Source organism: Apteryx mantelli, chromosome 3 (assembly GCF_036417845.1).
Source record: "Apteryx mantelli isolate bAptMan1 chromosome 3, bAptMan1.hap1, whole genome shotgun sequence".
In the NCBI taxonomy this organism is placed as follows: Eukaryota; Metazoa; Chordata; class Aves; order Apterygiformes; family Apterygidae; genus Apteryx; species Apteryx mantelli.
The window spans coordinates 105487920-105501528 of NC_089980.1; the positions used below are offsets into that span (position 1 = coordinate 105487920).

The 13609-nt window shown below is 36.8% G+C and overlaps 1 protein-coding gene across 1 annotated transcript in view; it reads right to left on the reverse strand.

Annotated features, from left to right (window-relative positions):
- Nucleotides 1-13609, reverse strand: part of LOC106492516 (regulating synaptic membrane exocytosis protein 1) — a 207654-nt gene that overhangs the window by 11218 nt on the left and 182827 nt on the right. Inside the window, exon 23 of the mRNA XM_067294112.1 lies at nt 657-798. Coding sequence (XP_067150213.1) covers nt 657-798 — 142 coding nt within the window. The remainder of the gene's footprint in view (nt 1-656; nt 799-13609) is intronic.

The following is a 13609-nucleotide window of genomic DNA, read 5'->3' on the forward strand; positions in this document are numbered from 1 at the left end:
AGTCTCACTAAGATCTGTGGCTGGAGTCTGGAGGAGGTTGGAGTATTCATGCACATTTTTGTGCCAAATCTGCCTTTGTTTGCCTTTCCTACATACTTAGTCATGTCAGCAGTGAATTAAAACAGCTGCCCCATTACCCACAGTTGTGTGCCTGATTTTAGCTGATGGTGCAGTTGGATGCTGGTTTTAGAATTCTCCACAAGAGAATTGGACTAACTCCAAGCTAAACTTTCTTTGTATACAGTATTACTGAATGGAGTTTCATATCACAGGGGTTTACATACAATATCTGAAGCTTAACTCTGAATTAATCCAAACATAATCCAAAGAAAAACTACTCCTATGTTTTTCTTTGAATAATATGTTCTGAATTTAGTTCTTTCTTGGTGAACAAAATACCTCAGTGGATGGCAGGCAAAATGTGAATCTCTAAGAAGTGTTCTCTCAGTTTCAATTTTCAAGAAATTGTCTACATGCCTAAAATAGTTCAGTTTTGCAAACATTTTCTCAAGAGGAAGAATTGCTATCCCCTTATTCAAAGCAAACCAAGTCTGGGACTTCTATTCACAGACCAAGTTTTCTTACTAATATTTCAGTAGTTTTCTTACAAAGACAAGAAACTTTTCCAACATTATTCATATTTTAATGCCACTTACTTGCCCTCAGAACTATAACTATTTATGCTGCCATCAGTGGATTCCTGACTTGGCTGTCGAACCATACGACTTCTCATTTCTGCTGCCATTCCTGTCTCTGTGCTTCTCTGTATTGTGCTCTTTAGCTTCTTGTTGCCAGCCTCTGAAAGCAGAGAAAGAGAAGTGATGGTTATAATGACAGTCTAGCACAAAACCTTTCCTTATAGCTGTTCCCTAACAATGATGATCTGACTTGACCATTACTATTCAAAAATACAAACTAAAAAAGATTATTCTGATCAAAGAAGGAATGCCCCTTCTTCATCTCCAAACTGGTGATGGTTTCTCTTTTAAAGAGAACTGAAGCCTGAAGATCTTTCTTTGGGTAAACTGTTAGAAATTAGGTATGTTATAATATCCTTTATACAGTCAGAATGTAGACAGAATGGCTGTGATAGTGTTTGCTAACCGCATACTTGATATCTCTAGCCACCTTGTTAGTTCAGCTGGGTGACCACAAAAAAAGTTAACTTACAACTCTCACAGAAAAAAAATAGAAAAAACCCTTCATGCATTCAATAGAAAAATGTTAAGTACTAAAATGCTTAGCATCAGAAATAAAAGATGTGTTTTGATCCAGCAAAATCTTGCTTTTCACCTCTGAAATTCTTCAAAGTAAACTGTGAACTTTATGTAACTTCTGATCTTAGCACTTTCTAAGCAGAATTAACTCTGAGAATCCATTTGGAAGATAATGGCCTTCACAGAATCTAGGCTTGCAACTGAACATTATAAAGTAGCGTAATTCTTGTGAAGTTATTTAATGACTTGATCCATTTGGAAAAGCTTCCATCACACATTCTTTAAAATTAAATTTGAGTTCCACTTGGAAAATTTCAAGTTACACTTGAGCAAGGAGAGGTCCCAGCCCATTCCAGGGGTAATTCTGAGCTCAGGATGCAGTGGCTGATTTAAAAACAATTTGTTTATTGCACGGGGAAAAAAAACATGCTTCTAAATGATAATGATCACTCTGAAAAATGTTTAACTGAAATATTTCTAGCAAAGTCTCTATGTAATGTAATCACATGTGTTGACTTCAGACTCAGTGTCCTGTTTGTTTTCATTCAACTGGCAACATTATTCTTTTTCAGGAAGTAGCAGATTTGACAAAGTTTCACATAAATGCATGCAAAACCATTTTTCAGTGTTTCTCCCACTCATTTAGGTGCTCTTTCATTCACTGTCCCCAAAGTCTCTATTTCCCTTTCACAGTCAGCTTAGGGAAATACCTGAAAAATAAATGCCTCTTCCACCTCCACCTGCTGTGGAGGCTGAATTGCTCTGAAAACTTTTCCACTTTTCTGTTTCACATAGATATAGTTATGTTTGAGGCTATGACAAATCTTGACCTCTCTTCACATTAAAGTCACAGATTTGGTAGTGCACCCTGTCCTGCCCATGGCTGAGGATAATTAAAATTGCTGCGGAGAAGAGCTGGCCTGCACTCTTTGGGTCTGCGGAGCTGGTAGAGAGCAGGAAGAAATCACACAGGGGACAGCAGCTCTCCCTCTGCATGGGTTATCACAATAACCTCTTTGGAGCTATCAGAGAGACAGAAAACATGGCCAAAATGCAAAAGAAAGAATTTGTATATTGGGCTAAGAAGAGACACAGCCACAGCAAAAGTAGCTGTGGTTTTCCTTTTAGGCCTTCTGGACAGTGGGTTGTATGTCTGTGGCCATCCAGCAGCAGAGACTCAAATGTCTCTGAATGGAAGAAATCAGCTACGTCCAGGACAGCCGTAGTTTCTTCACTCCCTTCTGAGGCCAGCAGCCCCGAGTTTTTGCTGTGGGCAACTGAAATTCATCCAGATTCCTGGTTCTCAGTTAGCTTAAAACATACTATTCAACATCTCTAAGTATGAAGCAGACGAGGCTACACTCCTAGACAGCATAGATGGTTGTGGAAGGTATTTCCTGCAACTTAAGTGATTCTAATGCAGAAAATCAGAGCATTATATTTTGAATCCCTAACCTTTAAAACAGATGATGTGTCCAGCACATCAACCTTGAAATGTGAGCTGAGCATCAAAAATGAATGATAAGGCAGACCAAGAAGTATAACCCACATGCAGAACCCTGTGACAAAACACTAGTCTCATATTTTCGGTAGCTACGCATTTGCCACCCATGTTGTTTTGTGCCTCTCTCTGTCTTGCTGGGACCTGCCTGAAATTGCCTGCTTGTTTCCATCTGTTCCCACAAAGGGGGTTTGATTATGTGTTTCACCCCCTGTATCCTTTTCTGGAGCCAGTCAGATCAGGCAGCATGACCAGATAGCTAAAATATAGTAGAGCCTGAAATGCAGGCAGCCAAACAGGGTTGCCTTGAGGACTGTGAGCATTCTCGGATCAGGAAACAGGAGAAATGAGACACTGAAGGGGGCTACAAGCTCATCACGAGCTTGGCACAAACTGGGGAAAGGGAGTCTGCTCTGGGCCACCTGGACAATGCTGTGGGTGCAGAAACTTAGCAATTACAGCCAGGTTGTTAGGAAAGCATAATTAAAAAACATATTCAGAAAAATAAAAATCACTGAAAAAATATCCACTGACTAATTTACAGAAGTGAATATTTTAGGTCTGAGCCAAAACTGGGATTACAAATTAGAAGCACTTTGTTATGACAGAGTAAGTTAATATTACCATGGGTAGCATCAGTGTTGCTGCTTGAACATACTTCTTTTCACCACAGATTTCAAATGTACAGACGGTGAAGTAGGAAACCTTGTGCATGGCCATGTGCAAGCCTAAAACCTTATCTTATTATGTTATAAATACCAAATTTTCTTGTTCGGGATACTTTACAAGTCACTGTTCTCTGTCTTACTGTACTGGATTCCACTCCTTTTTTTCTCTTCAACATTTTTTTTCAGGTTGAAGATAAAAAGAATTGTCTTTTGCTTCCTCTTGTAACTGCTAACAGTATTCACAATGTTTCCTGGAAACATCCACAATGTTTACTGGGAAAACTACACAGCCCCCTTGTATATTTTATTTTATAATCACAGTCTTAACATTCTTAATAAAATCAGAAATATAACATAAAAGAAACCCAAGACAGAATGATAAAATACAGAATGAGTTTTATGGCATAAAGAGAATTGCCTTTACCCATGACTAAGAAACACGCATTTCACAGATTTTTCAAGTGTTACACCAGTCACTTATACACATCATATTTTTTTAATCCACTTATAGCACAAAAAGAAAAGAGAACAGTTTACCTCACTGGTATATTCTTATAAGCTTCTCAGCAAAACCTAGCTCTGCAGCAGGGGTGGTTAGAATACAGCTGAATTAGAAACTGGTCTTTGTTACTTCTTAAGCCCCTCTGGTACTGGTACAAGTCATTCTGGTGTACAACTTCCAGTCATACCTTGACTGCACAATGAAATGCAGGATCTGGACAATTACCAGTCTTTCTCCAGTTCTTTATAATGTCTGTCTGCTTAAAACTTTCATTTTCATCTTGAACTATTTTAAATCTAGCACTTATGTGTATACCTTTGAAACCCTGTCCCTATACAAACAGTACAGATTCGTAAAAATATTTAAGTTCAATATCTATGCTATGATATACTGCGAAGATTTTCATCTCTTGTCTGGATATGTACTGGAGAGTGCTTGCTCCAGCTCCTGATTTTTATTACTGTTTGATATGTACAATTAAGTTTTATAATACATTACAGATATTTGCCTGCACTATGTAAATTACACTATATTCATCATGCAGACTGAAGATAAACTGACTCGATAATGAATACCATTTAGGGGCAAAATTTACTCCAGAATGGCCTGTATGCTTCGATTGTGTAAAGCTTTCTGTGTGCAGAAATGCAGATTAATGTGCATAAATTGCTTCTAAACACAGTTTAACAGCTACAAATTAGAGAAAAGCTATTACAGAGCAATTGAGATGGAACATTTTGGCAGGTTTAGTAACATGCAAAGGGATCATAAAGTAACCATCTGCAGCTATAAAATATTCTTAGTTTGTATGCTTTTTGCAGTTTATCAATAGCCTTGTTGTAACACCCTTGCTACAACACACCGATGAATGTGTGCACTTTGCTGTTTCACTCCACCTATTATGAAAACAGCCTGTCTAGTGATTCCTCTGTTGATCTGACAAGAAACTTGTTCCTGTCCCTGGTTTTCTCAGACAAGAATAAATTAATGAAGATCCTGATCTATGTAATGATGAAGAGCAAAACACAAGTTTCTTAGTGCATTCACTATCTTAAATTTACACAAAATACCAACACAATTGATATGTTCCACTTTCTGTATTTCCAAATCACCTCGAAGTATATTAACCAGGAGCAAAACACTGTTGAAAGCAGAATTATACTAGCGAGAACAAGTCAGTGATTGTATCTATAGAATTAGGATGGGCTACTACAGATACATCAAGGCTAACTTTACGGTGCTAAAGGCATCCAGTCCAGAGAGCAATCCCTGGGTCCCAGGACAAAGAACCCAAAACGACTCATATCCACATTGCTCTGGGGCCATGACTGCCCCCAATGAAGGCATCACCCGGGCTTCCTCTGGGCCCCATATGGTGTCCTCAGACATAACCACTATATTTTGCAGTTGTTTCAGTTCAGTGAGTGTGAAATAACAGGAGGGGCTGTGTCACAGCCTGCTGGAGTAAAGCTTTTATCGTGTGATGCCAACAGTATGTATTTCATGGGACAGGGCTGGGGGCATAAGGGCATGTGCCAGGACACAAGCTTGGTGGCTTAGTCAATAGGACTCTGTTAGCAAACTGCATAGAACAGAAAAAGCCAAATCCGTTATGGTCTTATGCATACTGAGTGACCATGACCAGAATCATACCTGAGGGCAATTAGTTGCTTAACACCAAAAAAAGATCTGGGAAGCAAATTTACACACATGCAGCACCTATGCCTGACCTGGATATATGGAATGGAAAATTCATGAATGGCTCAAAAGAACACCAAGGAAAACAAAGCATAGACCATTGCTAAATCCACTAATGAAAGGTGATAATAAGCAAGGTACTAACGCTAGTGTCCTTGCGTGACTCAAGGGTAAATGATTCATTGTATCAAGCATGCTCTTGCATGCAGAGAAACAAGCCTAGAAGGACTGCAGCTCCAAGCCAGCTCTGACCGAAATATGGCAGCACCGTGACCGTACTGTTGGTTCACTGTGTGAGACATCAGCAAGACTATGCCAACTAGCATATTAAGGTTCACCCTCAATTCAAAGAAGAGTAACAAGAACAGCAAAGCGGCACACTGCCTTCTGGCCACTTCTGCTGTGTTACCGACTTTGCAGCCTCCAATTTGCCTGGCTGGAGACCCGCTGAGTTAGTTGTTCTGCAGCATCCCCCTCACTCTGCATGTCAGACTTCTGAACAACAACAAATCGTATTTGCACATGAATCAGCAAAGCGCCCCTTGGCCTGTAGTCCTAAAACAGGCAGCAAAAGAAGGGAAGAAACAGTTTAAATGACATTTGTTCCTTTTATATGTGTACACCTCTCAGATGGGCACAGTTCATCTTTGATCTCAAAGCTGAGATCAAAGATAAATAGTAAAAGAAGATGACATTTAAATATAAATGTTCCCTAGACTTTTTATCCTACAATGATCTGCAGCATTTTCTATTTTGCCTATTCTGGCATACTCTCTTGATTCATATAATGTTGTTTATAGAAAGACATCTGAAATATTCCAGTAAATGGCTTTCAAATGTTTCCTCCAACACTGTGTATCTCACAATATATTCAAAGAAAGCAGAATACTGTTTATATTCTGTAGAGTTTGATCCTGAGGTTTAAAATCCAAATATAAAGCATCATGTCTTTTTTCCTATTTCTGTTTACTAAAACATATGCACAAGTAAAATTTATACTATTATAAATAACAAAACCAATAAATTAATGAATAAAGTTTTGAAACCTTCTAGAAAGAATGCTAACCTTTTTAAGCTGGGATAAATTATCAGGAGTTTGAAAAGAATTGCATTTCATAACAATATTAGCAAATTCACACATTCAGCTGGCAAACTAGTTTCATTCCCAACAAATATCTTCAAGTAATACAAAAAAGACAATGTAATTAATCCATTAATATAGACAATATTTTTTCTTAAATATTTGGATGCAAACAAAGGAATAAAAAACACCAAACCTAATAAAAGGAGGCTTGACTGAAATGCTATTAACAGTTATGTTAGTGCTTCGATTTTCATTACTGAGCCATTTGCAAAATGTATGGCATTTTAGCCAGTGCATTGCGGAATCTCAGCCTTTGGTTGCGTTACTCACTCAAAGGCAAACTTGCAAACTCAAACTCTTAATAGTTTAAATTTAGATTTCAAAGCAAAGTAACTTTAGTTACCCAACAGCTCCTATTGATTTCTACCAAGCTGAAGTAGTACTTGGTGAATAGATGACAAAAACTGTTTAAGCTCCATGTTTAAAATAAGAAAAAAAAAAGTAAATAAGAACCTGAAAATAAGGCCACTATTTAGTACCTAGCAATGGACTTATGGCCTCAAAACTTTAGGCAACTACCTTTCCAAATCCTGCGTCCTTAACAAAAGATGGTCTTGGTCATATTTGACTGAAAAAAAATATGTAAAAACAAGCATGTGGTTTTATATGATTTTCCTGACATATATGATTTTCTCATGTCAGGGAAAAGAGCTGGGTCTAACTGTATCAGACACATGTATCTTAAGGAAAAGCATGGATACCTGCTCAGGAGAAGTTCACTTACAGCTTCTTAAAATACTAACACTTTTTGTCTCAAGGTTTTTAAATTAATAATTTTGGCCACATACTTGTTATGAGGTGAAATGAGCCACTCTGTCAGGCAAAATGAGGCAATCAGTGATGATGTATGGTAATGAGTTTTTACTGCTGGGATTGCTAAACAGTCTTTATAAACATACAGAAATAACATCATCCTAATTTTCTTATTCACATACATGGAATGAGCTGTATAAATTTAGAATATGTAAATGAAACTGATAATATGCATACATGCCCAGTTCTTCAACTCTTAAAGCCTATTTCAATGAAATTCAATTAGTAACATAACAAAGTCATGTTTTCAACAAATTATTTCCTACATAAACAGTTTATAAAATTTCAAGCACTCATTTTCTCATATACTCATTGGGTTTGTTATAGAATGGTGAAGAAAGAGACATGGAATGAAATGAGCAGCTCACAAGAGCTGTTTGCACTTCAACATTAACATTTTTAGAGCAAAACATAGTGTTATATTATCACATTGCTTATTGCTGGCTAACCCTTACAAGAAAACTGGCATATGGCGTAGAGATACCATTTGTCCACTTAAAGGGTGCTGGGACACAGATGCCGGTTAGAGCCAGAGGGGAACACAAAATTGGAATACAGAAAAGTCAAAGAGATTCTTCAGATAAAGCAAAACAAAGTTTTATTTCTTTAAGGATGTAAATATACGTAAATAACCACATGAAGTCCTGAAGTCGTTTTTGTTTATGGAGAGCCATAACAATTTTAGTATATTTCTTTGAGACTGCTTTTTAAATAAGGGTAGAAGCAAGAAAGTAAAACACAAAATGATTTCAAATCAAAATTAATACCAAGTCACTCAGTAAAAAGCCCAAACAAAACCTCAGGAAAGTGCTCTATCTTCCTTAGCTCCCAGGAGTGCAAAAATGTTGAACATACTTCAGATATACATAATTCACAGTTACAAAGCAGCATTTATAATCAGAAACATAAAATAACAGTATGATTACTAAAAAAGAATATCTTATAAGATGAGATGACCAATAAGATAATTTTTAAGACATCACTAATAAGACAACTTATTAATTCTATGCTTCTTCAAAATTTCCTGAAAACTATGTGATGTACATAATGGAAACCAAAAGTCTAATTCTTTTAATAATATATATAAAGACTGTAAGTTGAAACGCTAACAAAAACACTGCTTGCCAAAGTATTTTCCAGGAAAAAAATATTATATTCCCTTCTGTACATTTGTATTTGAGTAATAACTCAGAGCTAATTTAATGAAATAGAACAGGAATCACAACACGTTACAGCTTAAACAACAGTTCTCTTTTTCCTCAGAACTTCCATTCTGCTAATTGCTTGGAATATTCTGTAGCTCTTCCGTAGTTTGATTGTTTAAACTGCAACTTTAAGCTTTTCTAGTTGTATTTAATCACTACCAACATCTCCAGTTTGCTATTACATTTCCCTTTAAAAATGTTTCTAATCTGCCTTTAGAAATCATTTCTTGTATATCAAATCAAGAGTATCAAATTCTTAGTTTTTTTCTCAGTGCCTGCAGCTTTGCAAAGTTATAACCACAGATTAACACACGCTGCTAATTCAAACTAATACAAAGGCTCAGCACACTAACACACAGAAATTACAGGCTTACCTCTTTGGTTTAAGCAAAATTAAATGTCAGCTATGATATAATCCTTAGCAAGCAGTCAGCACCTAAAGAAGCTTCACCTTTGCTTAAACGTCTTGAGTTGTTTCTGGGTAGAATAATCTCTGGGTTCCTCCTTTGCCTCTCTCTCTTTCTCTTTCTCTTTTAACCACTTGGCACTGTAGCTCTGGGAGGAATGATCAAGTTGCTTCAGCCACCAGTTCCTTTTACAACCGTGATTACATTATAGGGCCTTGGAGTGAAAAAGTACTGAACTACCTGCCAGCTAATATTTCATAATATATTGCTGAAAGGTTCAAAAATTCAGTCAGCGGTGTATTTTCTTGGGATGTGTAAGTACAGAAGAGCACAAAACATTCTTGGCAACCTTGTTCGATGCATTTTTTCTAATATAGTTGTTCAGAACTAGATCAGTAGAGGCAGATAAACCCAGAAACATATTTCTCTATCATGTTGAATTTGACTCATTCTGCATGAATTTTGGTATAAATCCACCCGAGAGATTGCAAAACTGAGAAAGCATCATCAACACTCATTTACAGTTACATTGCAAGAAATCTTAGTGATGTTATTGTCTTAAAGTGCCTATCTGTATTTTGAAAATAGTATTTAATTATGCAAATACTCCTTCCATCTTTAAACTTCATTTTGAGGGAGGAAACAGACTTTGCTTTGGGGTTGTTTCCCTGTCAAGTTATTCAGTTTCCCTCACACTAAATTCTAAACATGTCGTATGTTTTCCTCTGGCAATTGGTTTTTTTTTAGAACCAAATAATCTAACTCACTTCAAAAAAGCTTGGTCAAGCATTATAGGGTTCCTCTCACTCCCTTTTACAAAGTAAGAGGAGGTGTCCAACTTAATGTACTGAAAGAACATGTCTTTGATTTCATCACTGCTGATACATACTGAATTAGGATATTAGGCCAATTAAAGACAGAAGGGGGAAAGGAAGCAAGTTAGCATTTGTCAAGCAAAAAGAAGACAAATTATTTCAACACAAATTATAATGGGAAAATAAAAAAAAAACATGTATGCAATACATTTCTCTCTTATGGATGTTCAGTTCAAGTTATGGTACAGTTCTGAAGATTTAAAGTATTGTAAAATTATTAATGAGAAAAGTGCCATAAATTATATTGTGGATTTCACTTAACAAACATATAATAAGACTTTTGATTTCAAATGCTCTATAGGTGACTAATAGATTTAAAATCCTATGCAATAGGGATGTGGTACATCTCAAGTCATGCCTACTCAGAAACTCCTAGGTATTTTCTTTGTATAGGCACAGAAGTTTCCCAAAAGATTGCAACAGTTAAAGCAGTTTTTATCTTCTTGCTCTGGAGTACACATACAAAAATGATGTTCAGAACACTACAGAGAAAGGATTGTTCACAAGCTTTGTATGATGTATTAAAAAAAAAAAGAAAAATACAACCAAATGGATAAAAGTCATCTTCCAAAGTCCAATGGCATGCTAGGAGTGAAACGTTTGCATTGCTAGCCGCCAATGCACACACATCACCTTTGCAAGGGACATGCTGTCAGCACGTGTACGGAAAGCACCCTGGACAAGGCTGGGGCCCACAAGCAGTTTAACATGAAGTTGGTCACTTCTGCCAAGGGTGCAGGAGGGTTTCCCCACTCAGGTGTCTTCTCTAAGCCTGCGCACCTAGTGGAAACTTAACAAAGGTTCACATAAAACCCACGAAGGGAAGGCTTTCATGCTGTATGCTCCCAGAAGCCCCCACTCCCATCACAGCCTTTCCCCCTTTAGGTTCCTGCTCCTTGTCCCAGGAAAAATCATTCCTTATATTTCTTACTGGTATTACCAGGAATCTTTTCCAGGATTACAACTGTTTGACCTGCTCTTCTGGATCAGTAACAAAAAGGCTCACCAAAAGCTTGGCTTGTTCCTTCACCACTGCAGGAAGAGAGAATTCAAGCTCATCTGCTTCTTGAAATATTAGCCTCAGACTCTCAATAGGGTAAATTTTTCTGAGCAGTCTGCAAAATACTGAACCTGAAAACTACTTCCTTTAAACTTTCCACATTCCTAAACACAAGTTTGCATATATCATCATCAGTGATCACATGGACATTTCAGTTACAGTAAAATACAGCAATGCTCTTCTTCATCCAAAGTATCTACTTTAAGGTTTATTCTGCTTTTGAACTTCAAAACTTCATTGCATTACCTCTGAGTGCTGTTTGAAATATAAATATATAAAGTCCCAAGCAAGCTCTGTTGTGATGATAGGAAGAAATAACCCCTCACTTTCAAGGTCAGCTGAGGTAACAGCTGCCAGAAGAGGGGCTGAAAAGCCAGAGAGGCTCCTTCTTTTGCTCGGCTAGAGCCCCAATCTGTTCAATGTCAGAGTTGGTGCAAAGTTTATCTTTTCATCAGGTTTTTATCTTAGCAGTAGTTAGGACAGGCAAGTAGTGAGTGAGACTGTTACTGAATATTTCACTTGTAAGACAGCCGCTTCTGGCATTATGTTCAAACTGTTTTACATGAGTTACAATAGTCAGTATGTAAAAACACCTACAGACTTGGGCAATGGGTCTGTGCTAGATAAACACTGCATAACTGGAAGATATAATTGTTCCCTTTGTGTTTATATTATTGAAAGTGGATGACTGTACACAAAGACTCAGTTTAGAGACAGACCGTTCAGCCAAAGTTCTCAAATAGATGCTCCAGAATAACTCTGCTAAGAAATTGTAAGCTTTACATCCAATATTGCTGGTTTATGTCAGTTATCAAATATGCACTGAAGAAAACTCTGCTGACAAAATGCAAAGGTGCTGCATACAGAAACCAGCACAAAGAATTACCACAGCAACAGTACTGCTTTGATTGCAATGCAAGGTAGGGCAAAATGTGAGATAGAAGGGTTTTGTTTTCAACACCTTTCCTTTTGCCATTAAAACTGAATTCAGGTTATTTTTATAGTTTCCTATGGCTGCCCATTTCTCATTCTTCTCAGTTCTCCTTTCTGGGTTGCAAACCTTGCTTACTGAGGAAGCACTGTCTTTATTTAAGGCAAAGAAGATGAGACAACAGCCAACAAAAAAAGAATACTTACACAAACAGAAGAGAAGCTCTGTGTCTTCTCCAGTAAATTATGCTAAATTTTCATTACAAGGCAAGATTTCTTTATTGCAACCGGTGGCTTGTGTGATAATACATTTCTGTGTATAATTCATCTGTTACAAACATGATAAAAAGCTAAGACAAACATAAGGATGAGAATTAGCAATATACTATAAATTAATACTTGAGAGTATCTGAATTACAGCCAACAAATTTAAGCAAATTGTTTACCAAGTTTTAAAGCCCTTTCAAAACAGGCAGAATGAGTTGAAAAAAGAAAATGAAATGGTGCTTATATTGCCTATTTTTTATAGAAAAACCACCCCCCCAAAACAACCACTAGCTATTTATGAAGTGAAAATGCTTCCAAAGCTCTACATCAACAGAAAAACAGGTTTACTTGAACTGCAATTTTTCAATGCAATGGTGCAGGTATATTAGTAAGTTCAATGATTAAATACACATTTGTTGAACTAGTGTGACATCTGCAAATGTTGCTCTACATATGCTAATACATACCTGTCATTACAGTACAAAATGAAGCAAATTCCAATACTTTCTAACTATTTAACAGGCCATTTTCATTCTTCTACATTATGTAAAAGCAGAAGCTGAGATTCAGGACTAAATTTTATTGCTATTTGGACATAGAGGGCACTGACAAACATATCACAAAGAAAGAGATGGAAAATGAGTAAACTGGAAATCAAAATTGCATATGAATATCAGCACCAAAGAAAATGAGAAGAGGTGGCAGAAAATCAAACAGCTGCATATGAATGGAAACTTGCAAATCAGTATCATCCAAACAAACAAAAAAATCTACAGTTATCCTGAACTACAGATTTCAAAGTCTGAATTTACTTGTCTGTGGCATACAGAAGGATGGCTCCCAAATGAAAATATAATAAGCCAAACTTATTTTCATGGTGCTAGGCTTACTCTTGATTAAACAGGACTTTTTATTTACCGCATTTTTTTCTATATCCTGGCACAGAATAACTCAAACCAAGTAGTACTACATCCTTCCAGAGATTTCCATATATATTAGCTCATAGATGAAGATCATAAAACACAAAAGTAAAACAAACTTGCCTTTCATAGCAGGATTACACCATGGTGCTTGAGTCTTGCAGAGCTAATGGTTTGAAAGTCAGGGTCTTTGGAACAGATGTACTAATCTCTTGTTATCATATATTATACAAATTATTTCAAATAGCTTTTATTTTTTCTTGGAAATGACAGATAAAGCTCTATTTGCTGCTCAGGATTACTATCATCATTAATGAGAGTGCTTCTTTTGGGGTGTGTTCATACTGTGAGAGGTTAGCTGGTACTGAATATCAGACAGTTATAAAAATAGCAATCTCCAGC